Source organism: Falco rusticolus, chromosome 11 (assembly GCF_015220075.1).
Source record: "Falco rusticolus isolate bFalRus1 chromosome 11, bFalRus1.pri, whole genome shotgun sequence".
In the NCBI taxonomy this organism is placed as follows: domain Eukaryota; kingdom Metazoa; phylum Chordata; class Aves; order Falconiformes; family Falconidae; genus Falco; species Falco rusticolus.
This window is the reverse complement of record NC_051197.1, coordinates 397,847-419,634: the sequence shown is the minus strand read 5'-3', so window position 1 is coordinate 419,634 and position 21,788 is coordinate 397,847. Positions and strand designations below refer to the sequence as shown.

Below are 21,788 nucleotides of genomic sequence, written 5' to 3'. Positions count from 1 at the left end.
TGAAGATTTCAGCATTATTCAACTAATAGTATGGTACTGTCTTTACTGTCTCAATTCAGAATGCATAACAAAGCAAAAGCAATGCACAAGAGAAAGTAACCCAGGAGCAACAGACTTGCAAATCATTAAGCACCAGCATTCAAACCAGCATCCCACACACAGCTCTCTTGGATGGATGCACTGCAGTGAACAGAAAGCAACTGAAACAGAAGCAAAAACTTCTATTAAAATAAAGGAAAAGCATTCTACATTCCACTGCAAATCCGTCATCCAGAAAGGCAACTGGAAATTTCATCTACCGTGGCTTGTGGCTCTCCTTTACATCAGCACCAGTGCAGACAGCTATTCTTTTATTCTCCCTGATTTAACAGCATCCAAGACATTTCCCCCATGAGCTGAATGACATTGCAAAGCAAGGGCTTACATTTTTTTCCATTCCCCAGATATAACAATGCAAAGCCTTGCTCATGTGACCAGCCTTTTATTAATTGTCCCTTATCCATAAAGGCAAGGTTGAAACTGCAAGACGCCCATTTTATCGACAGTAAAAACAAGGTGTCACACAACTGATTTGCTCCTTGCCAACAATCTGTGACAGAGTGAAGCAACACAACCATGGATCCACTGACATAGTTTTGACCTTTGTCTGAAAGACTATAATTCACATGGTAATTTTTGGTATTCTTTTTGAATCTAGTATTTTGACATTATAAAGAGAGTCCCCCCATTTTGCACGCAGATTCTCCTACAGGTGATAAATCTTATTTGGATTTTCTAATAATTGCATGAAGTGTGAAACCCAGCTACTGCAGTAAAAAAGAATAGCTTTTATGCTGGAAATACTAGAAAAGCAGCAGAAAACCAAGGCTACAGTCTGGGTGGTTACTGCACTCACAGCAGTTGAGTATTTTAGTAGCTTGAAAACAGCCCAGCAACTGCATTCCCCATGCTGCACCATGACTTAGTATAAAGGCAAATACAGCCAATACTTGTATGCACCACTCACAGTTGCGCAGAAGGACTGTACTCACCAATTCCTTTGTTGCTCTGAGGAGACTCTTCATCACTATCCTCTACTTGGGTCATACTGCTTTCCAAAGGCACTAGAAGACCTTCCACCCCATCACCCCTCCTGGTACTTGTATTCTTCTCCCCATCTTCCCCTACGTTACTTTCTACTGACTCAGCCTGTTCGAGTTCCCCATTAACATTAGGACTTTGGCGCTGTATTGCCATTGTATTTTCACGAAAAATTCCAGTATCTTCCCTTGCTGTTAGATCTTCTGGTTTTGCCTTTTCTGCTTCCTCTATTCCTTCCTTTTCCAGTACAAAAGTTTCCTGATTTTCCTCCATTCTGAGCAGTTCATTCTCCCCATTCTCATTTCCGTATTGTGCATGCGCTGCATTATCAGATGCCCTTTTGAAATCATGATCCCCTTTGCCTTTAACATTGTCGTTTATCGTTTCAACATGAGAGTCATCTTCACTGCTATACTGAGTACTGATGGATGAAGGTGAGTGTGTAGACCTCCGACCTAGAAATAGCAAAAAATTTTGTTTCAGTATTTGTCACTAAAACATCTGCATTCATCAGCAACTACTTCCCTTTGCTATGCACAAAGGGACAGATGCTCACCTGGTATCAATCTCTGAATTACACCATCTAAGAATACTGTGACAAATGCCAGTAAGCGCAGCAGCAGAACGTTGCCCAGATGTATCAAAGCGTTAAAATCAAAGCCATTTAACTTTTTTTTTTAGTAATGGAAATGAACAAGATTAGCTTCATCAATCACACAGAAGTACCTCTAAATATGGCTCAGACAGTTTTTAGAATAGTTTCTTAAGCTCCGCTTGATAAAAGATTTCAACCATAGCAACATCCTTTGGTGCACTCCTGTTAACTCAGTGAATATGATAAAGATCTCCAAAATCAAGTGTAAATCATTCAAGCTGAACTGGAGGTGAAGTTCACCGTCTCCTCTAAATAAACATAAAGGGACCATAATATGAAATCATAAATGGAAAATTTGAGGGGGAAAAAAAGGCAATAATTCTTCATCTAACATTTAGCTGAACAGTAGAGCTTACTGCTACACAGCATTGCTGGTGTCCAAAGTTCACGCAGGTTCAAGAAGAGATCAGTCAAACTCAAGGAAGAAAAATCCAGTCAGGCCTCGTAAGTAAAAGGGACCACCCCTGACACCAGCTAATTACACGGGTGGGAAGCAGCACAGTATTCTTGCCATTTTCTTGTATTTTTCCTAGGCACCCACTGCTGGCCAAAGGCCAGAGGTAGAATTTGGACCCACGATCCAAATTCTCAGAGCCACAGGAGCCAATCTGCACCACATCATTTCTTCTTGCAGCCACAGTCTTCCAGCAGCCTCTATGCCTCTCCTTCCTCTGTGGATCTGAAGAAGGCTCACTGCAATTTTTTGTAATATTTTAAATTATTCTTTTCATCTGCAATGTACTACAAAAGCTTTGCAGAACTGCTTTTAAAAAAACCTAAAATATGGAAGCTAAACCTTCCCTAAAATTTGTCAACTACTTCCCTTAATTTTAAAACTAGAACAAAGAAGGTGTGTTTTAATGGAAACTGCAATTATAAACTAATGGACTGCCTTGTATAGACGCCAGATTATCAATTCAAGAGAATTCCTCAATTTTCCTTAAAAGTAGCAAAGGAAAAGGACCAGAGCGCAACTCCACCTCCCAGCACGCTTTACTGGTGGTGTGAGAAAACTGCCTCTGCATCTCTGGATAAGTTATTCAGGTGTACGCTCATTCTGTCATCTTCCCAGAGACTGGCAGCAGGGATAACGAGTGGTACCCAGCACGGAGCAGACCTCCACCCCCTAGGACCTCCACAGCAATGGATTTTAGGCACAAACTACTGGAGAACCACCACCGGGTAATGACTCTCAGCCACTTCCAGTCTCCCCTGGATTTGCACCTGTGTTCTAACAGTAGGTATGTTTAGACTCCCAAAAAACATCATCGCTCCTAAATACACTTATAAGAATATAAACAAGCATGTTCAGAGACAGAACAACTCAAATATGCAGATTACGTATTGTACTATGGGAACTATCAGTGATTCTTTCCAATTTATTCACAGGCTTATGGTCCACAAGGATTGAATGCCAAGGTCTCTCTTACATACTCTTTATCAATGTCTGATTCATAATATTGCATGCAGAAGTAACATCTTTGGCACCTCAGTTATCTGGATGTTATTCTAAAACTCTGTATGCTGGCTGAACTGACCCAAGGGGTCTGAGGAATTCTGACACTCTTGAACAAGCACAATGATATACTGAACTAAGAAGAGACAAAATCTCTCCATAACGTATGCTTATAAAAATTCAGATCCCATTATTATTAGCATGTTATTTCTACTATAGCAGCACTCCCAGATTACAAGTGGATTAGTGTTCTACTGATACTGAAACACAAAAACATAGCGTCTATGCCCAAAAGCTTGCTGTCCAAGATCTTGTTCTACCAACACCAATACACACGCTTCACTTGAAGTGGGTAAGGAGTTCTTCAAACAGGTCCAAGGCTTGGCAGATGAATTCAAGAAACAGTAAATGTACAGAGCACGTGGAATTTCAGGCCACAAGGAGATAAAAGTTGAAGCTTGCAACAAGTAAAGTTGAATTATGCAGAAACCCGTGGTGTAGGTGATCTCTAGGTGGTCACAGGTTTATGTTTGCCTCTAGGAGCCTGACAGAAAGGAAACTTGCACTACCAGTGTCCAACACACCCCTGTGAGGCAGGGGCAATCTGTACCAAAAGAAATTTCATACAGTGCAAAAATTCACCTACACTTTGAAAATTCATTTAACAACAAAACAACCACAAAAAGAAGGAAAAAATAACATGGCTGGAAGCAGAACTTTCCTACATGTTTTAGCTGAACACGTTCTGCTGGCCACCTAACTGCGTATGTACATACCACAGTGGAACAGAGTGATTTCAGGGTGCTGAGCAGTAAGAGCAGTTACAGGTATTCAATAACTTTGTAAGTGAAATCACTTACTTATGTGCCAAAAGACAAATTCAAGAGCTGAACTTGTAACAGATCTAAACGTAAGTAGCAGACCTAAAACCCAACACAGCTCTACTATTCTCTGCAAGCCAAGAGAAAATGAGTTACTATCACTAGCATGATGCCCCCATAGTGCTTCCCACAAAGACACATGTTACCAGAGCAAACTAGTCCATGTGGGCCGACTCCAGGGGACCTGTGAATAACAGATCCACAGTTTAACCTGGACGTCTCTAACTGCAGGCTTGACAACTCACACTCAGCTGTAAGCCTCGCGAGTCCAGAAGACAACACAGTTTTAAAGCAAGGGGAAATGGGGCATACCTTAGGGCTAAGAGACACAATATTTAAGGAACTCCCAACACAGTTTTCACGTGCCTAACATTATTTAATGAAGACGAGAGCTAGAAACAGTATATATAGATGTCAGTGGGGCTACTTTGAATGTACACTGCAAGTACATCTACACTACCAAAGAGGGAAGGACCAAAGCTTGATTCGCTGTGCTCTGATACAGCTCCAGGATTGCGCACCCATGTCCTACCTCATTGGCAACGATGCTCACACCAGCTCCCAGCCCTTGGCACGCACTGTGTGTGCACAACGTTAGATGCTGGAGGATCCTGCATGCACCCTGCAAGGGAGCCTCCATCTTGATTCTGTCGCATAGAAAAGCGTACTGGGGACATCAGTGGTGCATTTCTGCATGCTGTGCATGACTGTGAATACATGCAAAACAAAGCTGCACCTAAAGTTAATTCATCTTGTGGACTGAATTGCTAATGTAGTAACACCCTGTTTAGGCTAGCCCTGTCACCAATACCGGACTCTGCAAGGTGCGCTATGGAGCACTGAACTTGACACCTCAGCAGGGCCTCGCATTCAATATTGAAAAATATACAGTCACGGAATTTCACATGTTAGGCGCTCCTGCGGAAGCAAGAAGAGGGCGAATTCCTTCTCTAACTATAGCTTCCGCTCATGTGCCATCCATATGCCAGAACTGTCACCCATGCAGAACAGCATGTTCAGAAAAAGATGGTGTACAAAGAAATCTTAATAACCACAGTTTAAAGAACCCCACTCACAGTAGCACTCTCCCTCCACCAGATAATTCAAGGGGCTGAGGAAGGGAGTTCCTTTACAGATGCTTCCCCTGAGACAGCATATTAATTTCTAGATCTCTCTGTCACAACTTTACATACATTAGGGAAGCAGCAATTCAGGTAAGTGGAAAAGAGATGGCTATTAAAGAGGTATATGGATTCTGTTATAAGTTTAAAACTACGTAGGATTTGGGAAAGTGATAACTCAGGCAGGGGACATGCTGTCTTGCAGAATTTGTAAATGTAAACATAAAGGAGGGAAAAGAACTGCTTAAGGATGTGCAAAAAGGTGTAACTAAAAAAAAATGGTGTTAAAGAAAAATCTCTTTAATAATGAATATCTGGAAAAATCTTCCACTGCTGAAACCTATTACGCACTTTAATCTTCAAAAAAAAAATGGAACTAGTAGTTGCTACTGAAGTTGCTTGAAATATTTCCATGCATATTATCTTCAGAGAGTAGGGGTCCTTCATTCAAACAGAAAGCTCTTCTTGTCCTCAAAATAACCAATGAATTCTTATTTTTCATAAATTTATTATTCTATCTCAGTTGGGAAAAGCCCGCATCTCTTTTATCCCTTCTCTCTACCTCTTCTGTTCAGCTGTGGAGAAAAAAAAAGTAGAAAGACTTCATTACAAAGGGGAACATATCAAAAATCAACAAATAGGAAACAGGAATGAAAAATCACAGGCATTTTGTGTTCACTGTATCAATGCCTGGAGTGGTTAACAAAAACAATGCAAAAAAGTTGTCATTTTCTTTAAAGGATTCAAAACAAATCTGGATGAAACTAGATGAGGAGTCCAGTGTCATCAGGTAAACAATAAATAGACATCTGGGAGATGACAAACCCTTCCTACAAGGAATTTCCTATTCATATGGAAGAAAATGCCCTGCATCAGTTTGGGTTCCACTGTTTACTGTTTGCAAAAACATTCTGTGCAAGCACAAAGGAGTAAATACCAACTGGCTTCTGAATACTTCTACTACCCCAAGTGTAGAAATCTCTTTGAAGATTAATCACTACAGCCAGAACAAAAAGGTCATCCTGACCTTCAAACTTAAATGCAAAGTGCCTAGAAATCCGGAATTCCAGTGATCCAAAATGCCACCCAAAGCCAGCAGTAACCTTCATACATCCTTATCTGATGCTGCAGTTGTACCGGGTCTGGCTGAGCCCCCAGCACCCTCACAGCGCTGCGCTCGTACCGGCAGCCAGAAAGGTGCTGGTAACACACCAGCGCTCTGGCTGCGGCTGAGCCGGGCTCGCACAGCGTCCAGGCTGTCTCCCCAACCTTCCCCCTGCCCCTCACCACTGGGCTGCGGGAGGGGACACAGCTGGGACAGGTGACACAAAGCAACCAACGGGATATTCCATACCATACGATGTCTGCTCAGATAGAAGAGCTAAGGGAAAGGAGAAGGTAAGGGGGGACACTCATTATTTATGATGTTTGTCTTCCCTGCCTCCTGGGAAGAGGCCGAACATCAACTGCTGATGGAAGTAGGGAATAACACCTTTTGTTTTCTTTGCTTCCACACGCGTGATTTTTGCTGTTGCTTCATTAAACTGCCTTTGTCTTGACCCACAAGCTGTTTTGTTTTGGTTTTTTCCATCTTTTTTTCTCCCGCCCTGTTCTGCTGAGGAGGGGAGTGATAGCATGGCTTGGTGGGCACCCAGCATCTAGCCAGGGTCAACCCACCACAACAGTCTACCATTTACTAATGGTAAATATGGACTGCAGAACTCCTTCAGGCTTACTGCCCCAAGAAGGTAAATGTTGGAAGCACTGCTCCTCTTGTTGACAGTAATTTACACCTATGGGGAGCAGTCAGAGCTCAGAGCACAGAACAGATGCTGTACTTATATATTTAGACTGCTAAAAGCCTCTCTAGGTCCCCATCCAATATTTGGGTAACCACTCCTTACACTAATATACCGAATGCTAGATAAGGGTGTTACCTGTCTCTTCCTTACATCCTCAGAAAATTCAACAGGGATAACAAAGCAAAGCCAGCTTCCCAGCCTCCTTTCTCCAAAAGTCACAGTGCAAAGGTTAAGTCATCAAAGCTCACGTAGGCCAAAGGGAAACTGATTCCAAGTCATGAGCTTCTCAAGAAGCACCTTTGAGATCAGCTTCCCTCATTTCCAGAGACAATGCTGCTGAGCGCCGGACACCCACGGCCCACTGCTGATTGCCAAATGAGATGCAAGCAATAACTGATGACTGCTATATTAGTGTGCTGATGTGAAAGATAGATGCAGCAAATCAGGCTGCTAAGAAAGAAGATTAAACCTGTCTTATTTAAATACACAACAAATGTAAATGATTTAAATCCATGTCCTGAGTTACTGCAGAAAAGGAGAACAAGGGAAGCCACGACAAATACAAGTTGAAAAACATCAGCCGTGCCTGCCCGCTGATCGGTAAGGAACCCCTGCCTAGATGACTAGCTGTTTTACACTATTAGCTGCTGATGTTAAATGTCCGTAATTCAAGGTTTGGTGGCTTCCCAACAGCCCTTCCTCTTATATCCTCAATATACAAAAAATATTTTTTATATTATTTTACATATATTTTTTATATATATATCCTCAATATAAAGAAGAATGTATATTGAATCAGTGAGTTTTGGTGCATGCAGCACTATTACATCCCAGTACGAACAAAGGTGAATAAGGGTGGCCCTTAACGAAGGCTTTAATGTAAAGATAGCCATGAAAGGCCCCTACAGTTACCTGTTCCTTTCCACCTACACACATCTACACTCATACACCTTCACTTGACCATCACACACCGCCAGAGCTTGAGAAGCAGCTGATGAAAGTCACAAAGAAGTTTGCAATGCCATGCACTAACAAGCAGAAAAGAATGCTTAATCGTACGGATTGTTCATGAACCAAAGCCATTTCTGATTATCATGAGAAAACAAAAATTAAGATTATTTTTGATCATTGGAATGATTTTATTAGCAAGGATGTTTCAAACCTGATTTGAATTTCTGGGGTTTTATACTTTCTATAAAAAGACTGTATCTTTATTGCAGCTGCAACCTTTTCAGAAACAGCTGTACTACCTCTGCTTAATTCACCTAGAAATACAAATGTGAAAGTAATGTTTTCATTTAATTTGAGAAATAGTTTGCACATCAGACTGTCAAATGTAAGGAATATAAAGTAATTAATTTTGAAACAGCAGTAAATGGAGAAATCCTGGTAGATTACAACAAGCCAGAGGCAGATAAGTCAGCTCAAGATCTAACAAAGCCATAGAGAAGTGTTAGAGGGATAAAACACCGCGACACAAAGGAGAGGCAGTTCAACGTCTGACTTACTCACCACATGGTGAAAGGAATACTATTGTTCATCTAATAAATAAGAAATAGCCTGCAAGTTTTCTGTGGGATCATTTATGAAGATACATGGCTTGGACTGCATGAAGGCCAATAGCTAAAACACTAGACACTGAAAGCACTGATTCAAAAAACTGAGTGACAGAAATCATGACTTAATCTATGAAAATTTATTCCAGAACAGTTTAATCTTTCTGAATTAATAATAATAATAATGGTCTTGGACACTTACTGCATGCTTTTGTACCTAACGTTTGGATCAAGAATCACAGACTATCCTACTGACTCCGACTCTTACTCATTCACAGCCAGACTCCAGTGAGGACCCTGCCACAGGCAGAGCAGACAGCTGAGCTGATGGCATTTGCCCCGACCCAGGGCAGAGTCAGGGATGTACCAGAGACAAAGCTGAGGTTCTGATTATTCAGGGCCACTAAAGATAGCGCTTCTAAAATACAAGGAGGTACATGGGTTTTCTTGGTGACTTCTGAGATAAAAGTGCGTACCCTCAGAATGCATATGTGGGCATTGGGCATCGCTTCTCAGATGTAGGGTGACCACCAACATTAAGTGCTGATCCGCCCAATTATTTAGAGTGAATCTGCTGAATGGCTCCATCTCCATTTCTACAACTAAATAGCTCAGCAAAGTCTGCTGTGAGCTGGCACACGCTTACTGTGGGTTTTGGCAGTATTTCTATGAGGTATGGCAGAATTAATAACAGATAAAATAGCTATCTTTTACCAATTCAGTAGGAATTGCACGGGGTTTTCCTATGCAGACTCAACATACATACTTGGACATGCACAAAATGTAAAACATGCATCAGGTTAACTTCTCTAAGCATTGTTATGAAAAAACTAACCTCGCTTATCATCCTCGGAGTCACTGACAGAATACCCACCACTTTCACCTTTCTCGCTGTCAGAGGCCTGCACTGACTTCTGTGATGAGGTTTTACTCTCCTTTTCATAGTTTAAATTATGTTTTTTATCATCTGAGGACGACTTTGACATTTCATTCATTTGATCACCAGTCTGTCCCTCTTCATTAACTTCTTCAACTGCTTCAAAATCTTCATCATACTCTAAAATAAAAGAATCATACTATGAGGCAGGAAATGGAATTCACAACAAGTCAAGCTTCTTTTAGGCAGACAGAGGTTGACTTCATTAAACTCCTTTTGCTCAGTCTTTTTAAAGCCATGAGAGAATCTAAGACCACAGAAAGGAATCATAAGAGCACATTATCACAAAAAAGCATCATGCTCTTCTTAGAGTAGCAGAAATGCAGTAAATTATGCATGAAGGATCATCAACACATTAAAAATAAAACAAACAAAATCATTGCCACTGAAAGGACTAGAAAAATTAAGAGCTAGGCAAACTCAGAAATAAAATACAACACACTTATCACAGGAGAAAAAAAACTTGTTGCGATGAAAAAAATATGCAAGCAACAGAGAAAGCTGGAGAAATGTAATACACTGTAGCGCAAAGTAAGATAAATGTGGATTGACATGGCTAATTAGCAAAGAAGTAGCTTACAAACTACATGAATTCATTAAATCCAGCCAAAGGGTGCTGCAGAGGAACATTCTATTATCACACTGTTCTAATGTGCTCCTTCAGGTCCCACGTGAAATCCTAGTACAAATGAAGCTTACGGCACAATTGCCATTTTTACATCAACATGGCCTGGATTTCATCCCAGGCTACTAGCCTGACAAGTTGTAACACTTGATAGATAGCTTTGCCCAGATCTATAGGTAAGACAGTCTTCATGCATATGCGTCAAAGAATCCTCCCCTTTCCAGCCAAGGCTGCACACTATTTAAAATCCCAGGACCAGCACATACAGTGATGCCAGAGATTTCCATTGAAAATTCAGTAATTCCACCGCTCCCACTACATGCAGCACAGAGGCAACAAACCTACATTGTGAAGGAGAGCTGTCACTACTGACATGCCAGCTGTCCCTCATGGCCATAATTTCTCACCTTTCAGCTTTTATTGCTCACTTCTTTTTCTTTCCATCAGTGCTTATAAAGTACTGAAGTGACAGAACACCAAGGACAGAAATGAAGAATATCTGATGCAGAACCAATTAGGCAAATATACAATTACCCAGACAATAAGAATTAAGGGAATAAGGAGATTTATTTTCTGCATTAAAAAATCATTTGAGATTCCAACTGCACTGTTGGAAGTGAGGCCTCCTCAGGTAACTGTCAGAAAGGTGCCCACCTCCTGGAGGAGAAAGGCTTGATTAGTCGCAAACGCACATCCACAGGCACTAGAGAGGAAACTGAGCAGTAGCACTGCAGAATTATGAAAGTAAAAATAGGAACTAAGAATTAAAATCCCTCTCTAAATATGACTTGCTCTGAAAAAGACTCTACAGTAAGGCATAAGCGAAGGCACAGGCTGAGCTCACACCTCCTCCCGTCGGGCAGGCAGCGGCACAGGCAGCCGGACGGCAGTGGGAATGGGCTCGAGCTGGCACGGGGCAAATGGCATGTCTGAGCATGCAGCCGGAGCTGCCACGCATCATTTTTATACCACAGGTATTATATTTGCCTGTCACAAGAAACACCCCTTGGGCAAACTTTCAGCGAGGGCAGCCTTTCTCCGGTCTTTCTTTTTAAATCTCTGCCAGCAGATGGGACTCAAGCAGAAGGGGCAAGGTCAGCTAGCTGCAGCAGGCAACACAGGCATTCAGTGAAGGGGACGGATGACAGCCACAGTGGGGTTGGGGCAGGGAAGGCAGGAAAGGTGAGCTGATCACCTGGAGCAGAGGGAACAAATGCTCAGAGAAATGAGGAAGCTGGAGGTTTGGGCAGGCATAGGTAAGAGGTGCCTGCGGCAGTGCTGTGGGGAAGGGGCTGGGAAGAGCCATAGGTCAACAAAGCTCCCACTGCCAACAGACAGCAGAAGAGACCAAAGTATTTCAGCTGGCACTAAACCTTGCTGACATGTTGCTATGTGCTCTTCCCCCCTTCCCTCCCCTTCTGCACGCAGCATTCAGCCTCCTCCCCTCCAGAGTTCCACCCTCCCTCCCACCCATCTCGAAGCAGGCAGCAGAAGGCTTCTCCATCTCCTGCCCCTACAGCCACCGTCGCCTCTCCACTCACCTGATGCTAATGTACTGCCTCCCCCAAAGCTCACCTCGGACCCGCTGTCCACCTACCCTCACCCAGCCCCATTTCTTCCTTCTGCTCTACTTGTCCTCCACCTGCTGCCATTCTCCTCCTTCCCTGTGCCACTTCCCTCCTGCTTTCCATCTACTTCAGGCTCCTGTTTGGCCCTTCAGGCCTTCCTTACTCACCTCCTTGGCTCTTGCAAAACCCCCTCATCCCATTGCTTGGCCAGAAGCCCCACTGATTTTACTGCCCAGACACAGGCATCACCACATTTCTCACACAGGAGGTATCCTAAGAGAGGATGGCCCAGGGGAAGTTGGAGACCCACAATTCCATACCTTCTCTGGAATCAACCTCTCCCATTTTTTGTCCCCTGCTTGTGTTTTGGAATACCATACCATTTTTACCGGTGTCTTCCTGACTATCTTCACTCTCACGATCAGATAGTTTTTTCCTTTCTTCTTCTTTATACTCCTGTCTGGTCTCCGTTTTGTCCTCAATAGTTTCCACACTTGCTTCATGACCTGGTAAGATGACGAACTCTGAATCTATGCTCGATTTCTGCTCAACGCTGCTTTTGCTTGGCTCACTGTGCACTCCAGCTCCGCAGGGACCCACATGCTTTTCCCCATAGTCTTCCTCCATCTTTCTCTTGGGAGGGGATGGCTTTTTGTCCAGACCCATTGCAATAATGCACCTATAAAATAACCAGAGTAAGTGGGAAATAACACATTTTTCTTTCCATGAACAATGGAAGGGCAGCAGAAACAGTGCTGTATGTCATACATTGATTCAAATCTGCAAGCAGAGGATGAAATTGAAACTGGAACCTTCACTTCAGGTAATTACAAGTCTCTCTGGAAAACCATATTTTGTTCACAGACACCTATGTCTTAAAACCTTTTCCTCCCCAAAACTGCTTTTTTCCTGTAAGGCTTTACTGCAATTCCCCTCACATTCCAGCTATTTACAAACTACTGTGAAATATCCTACAGTCACTCAGTCTAGAAATCTTTTAGTTTTGCAGGCATAACATGACAATTTCTGATGAGCCCTACCTTTTGATTATTTGTTCCTGGTATTTTTTTCAGGGACCTTTGAGATACTGAAGCACTTCTGCCATACAGAAATGCTGGAATTAGGCCAAGAGAAAATTCTCAGTGTGGGGATCACAGTATCAGTGTAGAAATCATTGCAGCATCACCTCTTTGTGAACCAAAGCCTTAAGCCAACAGCGAAAATCAACAGGGAACTTTACTGAGAATCAGAGTGGGTATTTAATGTGTGGGTGTGGTGTCATAATCAAAGAGGAAAACAAATACTGCTCTATTTGACCTGAAGGAAACATGAAAATAGTTGTCATTTACTGGGAGAATCTGGTTAATGGAGATGCTTTTTAGTCACCAGATAAGGTTGGCTGGACTGACAAGAGACAGGAGAACTGATATATTGCTAAGAACAAGAGGGAAGGTGGTCAGAAAGTTGGGGTGACTCAGGAAGAAATTAACCAATTTCTGGCGACTGTATTAATTCAGGAAACTCACTTCAAATCTTTCTGGAAATCACACAAAACCTGAGATTTGGCCATTTCCTAAACTCTGCAGCAATTATATCCATTCTGAATTCTGATGCTTGTCACTACTTCAAACATACTAAGTAAGGCATACACATAAATCATGTTAGACTGGAGTAGGAAAAAATACAGTAAAACGAAGTAGAATTTTTTTTTCTAGAATTCAGTCCTTACTGAAAAAATAAGAGTATATCTCTTTGGAGGTTCTCCTCTTCCAACTACTTGCTGCCCTTTTGAAATTTACTTAAGAATAAGAACAAAAGGTTTTAAATTATCCATGGGTGCAGAAGTTTACTTGTCTGGCATGACTTCACAATCACACAAAAGGAAGATTTTATTAAAATCAAAGCCTCTTGGCAAAACCGTACCTGTTGCTCCCAGCATTGACTTTTGCCCAAACCCAAGAATCTTCTGCACAGATTTTTCTGAAACTTGTGTAACATTTAGTACTGTCTTATTCTGCAGCCTGGGGTATTACAGCAGAATCCCACCTTAGAGGCAGAGCTATTTAAAAATAAATTATCTTGTTCTCACAACCACAAAGAAACCCCTGAAAACTAGAGTTCACTAAGCAGCAGCACTCTTGATATTTATTTCATTATCACTTCCACCAGAAACATGTAAGTGGTATTTGTATGCCACCCCACACCTACTCTTCCAGACTCAACCGCTGAGGAAGAAGAGCTGACGGCCTCCTGACAAGCTGACAGATCCCGTGCAAACACTGTCCACTGCTGCACACACTCCACAGAGTGACTGAAGAAGGCAGCACAGAAGTAGCTGGCTTTGATGGCATCCTTGGATGTGAGACCCTGAGGGATAAGCTCAATTCTGCACCTTTCAAGAGGCGCTGAGAAACAGATCAGGTTCTACAGAGCTGTGGGGTGCCAGAAAGACGAAAAGAGAGGAAGCAAGTGATAAACTCTCTAAAAACTGGGCTGCTAAGTCCTTGTGAGCACAGTGTATTCATCTCCATACCTGTAGCAAGGAGATGCTCCCTCCACATTGAGAAACCCAAAGTATCCATGTCTGCCTCCCAGCCTGGAACGTTTCTGGTGTTTGTACTCACAGCAACAGCTCAGCCTGTCCACTTGTATCCCATTGAGAAAAAAGGTGAGGCTGAATGGGAAACCATGGTGCCTCTTTGAGACAAAATGGAAGGTCTCTGCAATCACAGAAAGGAAAGTGTTCAAAGAAAAAGGTTACGCTTCAGCCTGCTGCAGTTGTTGCATCTCACCTGCACCACCACCAAAGCACCCAGCCCTCTGAGGTACGTTGATTCTTGGCTGTATTAATCAGTTGGCAAAATTCTACCTCCTTCCCACACAACAGCCTTGTCTCTTTCCAACCCCAGAGTACCAAGCTGGACACCCCCATGACAAGTGAATACATCGTCAGTTTGGCGCTCACTGCTACAGCAGAACAGGGACCAGAGCCTCCCATCTCAAAAACATTCTCTCTGCTGGTTGCCTTATGAGAGTGCGCGTTATGCACACAAAGTTCAGGATGCCTGGCGTGTCTCTACATGGTGCAGTGCAGCAGTATGTTAGAGCTCTGGCAGTGCAATGCACGCCTTCCTCAGCACAGCACCGTGCAGCATGCAACTCAGGCTCCAGATCAGTACAGCTGCAACATTAGTGGCTCTGGACCTGCACTAATACAGGTGTACTCACAGCAACACCCAGCAGCTGAAAGATGCTGTTTCTGGAGCCATTTCAGGGTACTGTTCGGCATCCAGGCCTTAAGGGCACTGAGGCTGCCACTCAGCTCCATGCCAGGGGAACGGGGTCTTACTCCCTTTATTCACAAGTCAGAGTATCCTTCCAAAGTCAACTGAGCACACTGCAGCAGGGAGGAAGCCACACTGTACTCCTGCAGGCTCCCTAAGAGGTGTGGATGGGGCTTGTGACAACAGAGGCACACGCAGAGAACACCTACTGCACAGCTGGGACACAACCCAAACCAGATCTGTGGGCACACTGCAGTGCACCCATAACCTCAGGGGACAGACTGAAGTTCAGGGATCTCTGCACCATCTTCCCCTATCCAGTGAAAATGCAAATGCAAACACAGGGGGTTCTGTGAGCTGGAATGAGGGCTACAACCTGTGAAATCACTCTTCCTCATAAATGAAAATCTCCCAGCCATTTCCTCTCCACAATTTCCCAGAACACAATTCACCTTTTACTGGTGTGATGGAATCGCACCCACATAAAAGAGATGGGAACTGGGCTCCCACTATGTACTTTTCCTTCTGGAATAATAAGCAGCATGCACTGATGTATTATAGCAAGTCAGAAATAGATAACCCCTGTTTAAGGACAGTTCACTGCTATAACTACTTTATTAACCACACATATCTACACAAAATTAATCTAAGCTACAGTATTTTGTTAAATCAGTTCTCTAAATTCCTTCTACCATAACCTGCAAAAGTAATTGTAACCTAACTTTCAATCATGGCACAGCAGGTACAGATTTAGTGTGGAGGCAGGTGGTATAAAAATCCCTGGATGCATGCATCTTGACTGGGCTCAGCTGAAATCATTTTGATATCGCATCAACATTTTAGCCAAAAAAAAAAAAAAAAGATGCTGCCCAAATCAATATGAACTCTTTGACTCCTTATCCTTACCTCCTTCCAACAGCTTGCCTTTGTAGACACAAAGGTTTTCTCCTCCACAATGCTGCTGATAGACTTTGATTTCATCTCTGTAATCAGCATCATCATGAGATAAATGCACACTTTTTCCTAGAAAAACCATGGTAACAAATGCATTGCTGCGTAATGGGGACTTGGGGAATCCTCCAGCATTCTGCAGCAGGAAATACACAAAAAAATACATTCAGCTTCCAACTCTAACAAACGGTGAACAAAAAGATCATATATATGTATGGCATACACTTGAGACTTCCAGTCTTTTAAGACAGGCCTTGAGCTGCTTAAATTGGAAAGTGTTTTGTAACATGCAGAAGGGCAGGAAAATATTTTGAACTGAAAATCCATCACGTTGAATTACCCAAAATTGCAGGGACCACGTTTAACAACCCGTATCGTCCTTCCCAATCCTGGGTTCCTACAGTTTCCTTTACATGAGTCAAAACTGGCTGAAGATACAGTGTACCAGACGAAGCTTTCCTACACTCAAGGAATTTCATATACCCCTCTGAAGTTCTGGTACCAGATATGGTCAGAGACAGGATCAGATTGACTAAAATGGAAGGCCTTAAGTAAGAGTTCCTATGGCTTCTTTGTTCAAGCACCATTTTTCCCCCCAACTGATGAAAAAACCCAAACGTTTTAGTATACAGAGATGGGTGGCAGCTATATATTTTAAGTTATAAAGTTTTTTCCTTTCCAAAATTCAGTGAATCTTTATGCAAACTAGGTATACACATCTTTCAGCATTAGGCAAATACACCGATAAGGAAAGTAATATACACAAACAGGCAGACAGAGATAACTTACCTTTGTTAAAAGTTGCTCTACATCATTTGGTGCAGTGGTGGGACGAAATCGCCTCCCTCTGGGCATCCCATTTCTCACGGCATTTATGCTCTTGTCTCCCTTATGCAAGGGGGGAGGTGGCACTGGTATCATGTAACTGTTAATGACTGGGAGTTGATATGGGGATATACCAGTCACATATTCCACTGAATTCATAAGTCTTAACCCACTCCTCTCCGCCTGCAAAAAACATTTTTCCCAAGTTAAATAGGTTATGCAAAAATAGTTACCAAGCATACTGAACTAACCATAGTTTGACTGCTCTTCACATTTAGCAACACACATACTTCCAGAACAATTCCGTAACTTGGTGCCTGCAATTTTGTTCATGAAAACATTTCTGTGCTAACTCCCTCCTTTTAATTTGCAAAGCAACAGGGAGATTGCTTGAAAATGTCACCTTCATAGATACATTCAACGTTGTAAACTATGTACTACTTGTAAGCATGCAAAGTTCTGCTCACAAGGAGACAGAATACTGCACAACCCCACAGCACTGCTGAGTTCTCTCAGCCGGCAAGCAAATTCCAGAGCGGCTAGAATCTTCCAACAGTCACATCATTTTGCACCAATTGTACAAGAAATGGTTCAAAACACTTATTTCCCATTTGTAGCAGAGGTTTAGTCCTCCTTCAGGATGAAATGCAGAGGACCAGGGCCCTGCAAAGCAAGACATGTCTGAAGAATAAATTCTGCAGACAGTGTGTTCTGGATCAGAGTTCTGCATCTGCATCATGTCTTCATCATCTATGACTGATTTAGCTGTTTTATCAGTAGTGAGCATTGAAGAAACCATTTAAGTCTCCCCTAATTTGAGTAGATGTAGACAGTGCCAGCAAATTCTTGGAGAAAGGATTGTGACCACTGCAATACAGAGCAAATGCACAGCAGAAACAAGCTATTCAGACGGTGTTTGCCAGTCAGTGGTAGCAGGTCACGGTGCCATTCTAAAATCTCCAGATTTAGAGATCTCGGAGAAGACTCCTAACACAAAGCCAATTACATAATGTTTTTCTAGAACAGAAGGCAAGTCCAAATCTCACCTGAAAGTAACTGCATACATATAAAGATCATGTCTGGCTACTCCAAAACGCTCTCATTCTCTGAGCCCGCTAGTGTGACTTAGTAGGAGGAATGGTAAAACAAAAGAAAGGAGCTTTTTGCTACTTTGCAGCTGCAGATAAAGATGAAAACTTGTAGGATTGTGTGAAAATATTCCTGAGTTCTTGGTGCTAACCAGGTGGCTGCCTCCCTCTCCACATAACAGAAAATCTACGTAGAGGGAGAAAATTTTGCACACAGAGAGATTTTATATATAAAAGATAAGTCACCCCATTTTCCCACCCTGTGATCAAGAACTGGGCATTAAGCCAGTAAGACAATGTCTTGAAAATTAAGAGAAGGTTAAAAAGGAGAGTTTAAATAAAAGGTGATACCCATTTGGAAGGCATGTTGCCCGCAGTATACAATTCTGGGAACTACAGTACTAAAGCAGTATTATAAAGCTGTCCCTAAAATTGTGTTATTTTCAGAATGAAGTATGGCCTCACCCCAACGGCAAACTGCTGATCATGTTCAAGTGTGTGGCGCTTCTGTTTAGGCCTTGAAGTCTTTGGTACAGAACCTACTGCAGCACAGCTGCGAAGTGGTTGGAGTTGATGTGGGTGTTGCGTATTTCCTGGAGCTGTATTTGGTCGCCAGGAAGTCTAGAAAAGGAAAAAGAAAACAGCTACAAAATCTCAGTGCATAGCTCCCAGTGCACATCAGCATCATAAAGAAAAAAGAAAAAAAAAGTAGCACCGATCAAGATATTTGAAAGTGATGATTGAGTCTCAGGTACCTTCAGGAAATAAGATTTTCTGGTCTGCCTCCAAAGAGCCAGACCCCTTTAGGCATCTCTAACTGAGCAACCAAAACCTGGAGCATCTGAAGTAACTCTTAGCCATAAATATGGGTTTTGCTACTGTGTCTTCACAGTGCAGCCCTAAAGCAAACATATTGAACTCACAGAAACTGTAGCAGTGTGCTGCTTTGGTGACTTCAGCGCATGGACACAGAGAATGCACAACAACAAGATGCCTATTTTTGTTCAATACTCAGCACTTTTCTGACATTTTTATTTCATCTTTTCTTTGTATACCCTTCAGAATATCAAGTTAAAATGTTCAAACATAAAAAAACCATTTAACTGAGTTAACTCACCACCTTAGAAAACGCAGGCTCCTTGGATTGGTGTCGATGAGAAGGATGTCCACCATTATAACCAACTACAGGTCCAGGTGCCCTCTGTATGGAGAGAAGAAGGTCATTCAGGACAAAGTCTCTTCAATCTGCACCAATTATCAGTATTGAAATGGACACTCAATTAAAACTGACCTATATATTTGACCTTTGCCCATAGACTTTAGTACCATTATATTTCAAGAGTATATTAACATTCCTTCTCTGCCTGTTAACAGAGTAAGAGGTTTCTGAGTCAGAGGTCACAGCACAGCCTTCTGGAATGAGCTTTAGTCTTACTTCACCCCTTCAAGTCTGTTTTCTAGAAGACCTCCACTGCTTTCCGGATTTTACAACATGTGTAAACTTGCCTACAGCCACAGTACTCACTGACAATACTTAATGTACTGACACCAGCCTAACCTTAGGTGACAAGGCAGATAAAAGGGAAACATTAAAGCAGATTTATCACAAAGCAAAGCCATTTTTTTCTAGTTTATGATGTGCCATTCCTGCAACATCAGCTTCTCCAGATTTCTCTTTGATGACACAACCCTGCAAACAGGAAATCAGCCTCAAGTGATGGAAGATGAGAACCTAAGCTGGAACAATCTGGCAGTCAATGCTCTGGAGTAAGCACAGTGTCACAGGTGTATGTGCACACTTCCAGCTCTGCGTGCTTACATTACAGCATATGGAGGATTTGGAAAAACTCACCAGTTGTGAGCGACCAGCTGGTTCTCCAGCCACTGAAGAATGGAACCCACAACGATTTCTTGGACCAAGTGGTGGATGTGGGGAATGCATAGGGCTAGCATCTTCCACTAATCTTCTGAATTGTTCCACCTAAAAGAACAGAAATTTATGTCTCTGAGGTACTAGATAATCAAACAGCAATGTCTGAGCTTGCTTTCTGTCTGTCTTTCATTGGACAGCTATGGTGATCAGCTTGCCTAGATCCGATGAAACACCTGGTTAAGGAAGGAAAGGAAATCATGGGGAGAATAAGAGAGGGCGGGGGAAAAGACTCTCGCCCCTCTGATTCATTTGCCTACAGCCCTCTCCAGCTTCTGATCCCCCCAGATTTAACTCATCTGCCTGTTTTTGCATCCAGTTCTTGGTTTGGTTGAAGGTCTCTTTCTTTTTTAAACTTGAGTGCATCTGCCACTTCCTTGCTCCAACTGCTGCACCTCCCTAACTTTTCTTCTCAAAATTTCCACATTGGGCTGACCAGCCTTCTGGAAATAGATAGCTATCTCTCACTCTCCCTTGCTCAGTCATCCGCTTTTCTCCTTTCCTTTCAGAGCAGCTACTCAGCTGAACTCACCGAATGTATGAGGTGAGAATTAAATTACACTGCTAATTCCAGCCAGGTTTGTGTGTCCCAGTGTGGCATCACCACAAAGACACAGATCACATATCTGCAGGCGTCTCCCTTATACTTTGCACCGAAAGAAGCTGTTTTGCTTTATAGACAAAATCATCCAAGTCCAGAATCCTTTGACAGGGTGCTTTAATTGCTACTTGCGCTGTGGTGACTTTTTATCAGCAGGAGTTCAGTCAGTAAACAATGCCTTTGCAATTACCACAGTGATCAGCATTTTTCATTAAAATCTTTCTCTAACGGATGAATTGCTCATAAATGCATTATTTAAAATCAAAAAGATTTGACATTGCTTTTCAACTGTTCAGAGAAGCAGCTAGCTTCTCAATCCATTCTTCTCAATGTATGCAGACTCCTAATAAAGAAATAAGATGTTGAGTGTATTTCAGCTAAAATGAAAACAACTGTTCCCATATGAATCCAAGTGTCTTCATGGGGAGAAGAACCACTGAATTCTGTGGGATTTCCATGACACTTACAACTACAGAATCAAGCTCTACCTACAGGAAACCAAAGTGAAGACTTCTGAAACCTCTTTTCATTACTTACATGCTGGTTCTGCTAAATATCATGTGGAGAGGCAAACAACTGAAAATGTGATCTCAGCACTCAGCAGCCATCAAAAGCAGATCATGTCTAGAATTACTGGGAGAACTGCAACACATATTTTGAATTATTCATCCTGTTCTGGTTCCCCATTTCAAAACAGAAACAGTAGAACTAGAAAAGGCAAAAAATTGGAAACAGTAATGAGAAGCCCAGAATGGCTCATATATGAAAGATTCAATATACTGAGAGTCTTCAGCCTGGCAAACTGAAAAGAAATAGGAAAATGTATGTAAAACCACAAATGCCTTGTAAAAGAACAGAATTAGTAGACAGCAGATATATTAACTACTGTGCAGAAATGCAAGGAAGTACCATTTCATACAACTCAGAATTATATTCCATGACCAAGAATACTGCAGAACCAAAACAAGTAGACTCAAAAGGAATTAGGTGCACAAACGGAAGTTCCTGAACTACTAGACAGAGGAAGAAAGAGATGTAACCTGGGGCAGGATCATCCTCTACTTGCCTGTTTCTTGTACCTTTTCCATAAACATCAGAGATGGAACACTTGGCTTAGTGAATCTCTGGCCTGGCTCGTGGGTGTTATTTAACACTAGGCAAAACTGCCATGTCCCACCAGTACTCCATAGCAGTCAGGTCTTACCTTGATTTTCTGCACCCTCTCCTTCCTCACAGAATTTTCAAGTTTCCTTTTTATTTCCAACTGATGATGTCTCTATCAATGTAAGAGAAAGAGAAATCTCATTAACGGACATTATGAGACATCAACTAAATGTAAGAACACTTGCTTCTGTTCTGCTTATCACTCGTCTGCTCCCTGGTCATTACCCTCATTGAGCCCTGCTATAAAATTACTTTTGATTCAAT

At 42.3% G+C, this 21,788-nt stretch overlaps 1 protein-coding gene across 1 annotated transcript in view; it reads right to left on the bottom strand.

Annotated features, from left to right (window-relative positions):
- Window positions 1-21,788, bottom strand: part of ERICH3 (glutamate rich 3) — a gene marked incomplete at its 3' end in the record, with an annotated part of 46,065 nt that overhangs the window by 9,154 nt on the left and 15,123 nt on the right. The window contains exons 4-13 of the mRNA XM_037404371.1: window positions 21,565-21,636; window positions 19,682-19,810; window positions 18,947-19,030; window positions 18,295-18,450; window positions 16,706-16,924; window positions 15,872-16,052; window positions 14,215-14,401; window positions 12,062-12,360; window positions 9,387-9,608; window positions 1,032-1,535 (exon numbers count right to left, since the gene is read on the bottom strand). Of these exons, the coding sequence (XP_037260268.1) occupies window positions 1,032-1,535; window positions 9,387-9,608; window positions 12,062-12,360; window positions 14,215-14,401; window positions 15,872-16,052; window positions 16,706-16,924; window positions 18,295-18,450; window positions 18,947-19,030; window positions 19,682-19,810; window positions 21,565-21,636 (2,053 nt within the window). The remainder of the gene's footprint in view (window positions 1-1,031; window positions 1,536-9,386; window positions 9,609-12,061; window positions 12,361-14,214; window positions 14,402-15,871; window positions 16,053-16,705; window positions 16,925-18,294; window positions 18,451-18,946; window positions 19,031-19,681; window positions 19,811-21,564; window positions 21,637-21,788) is intronic.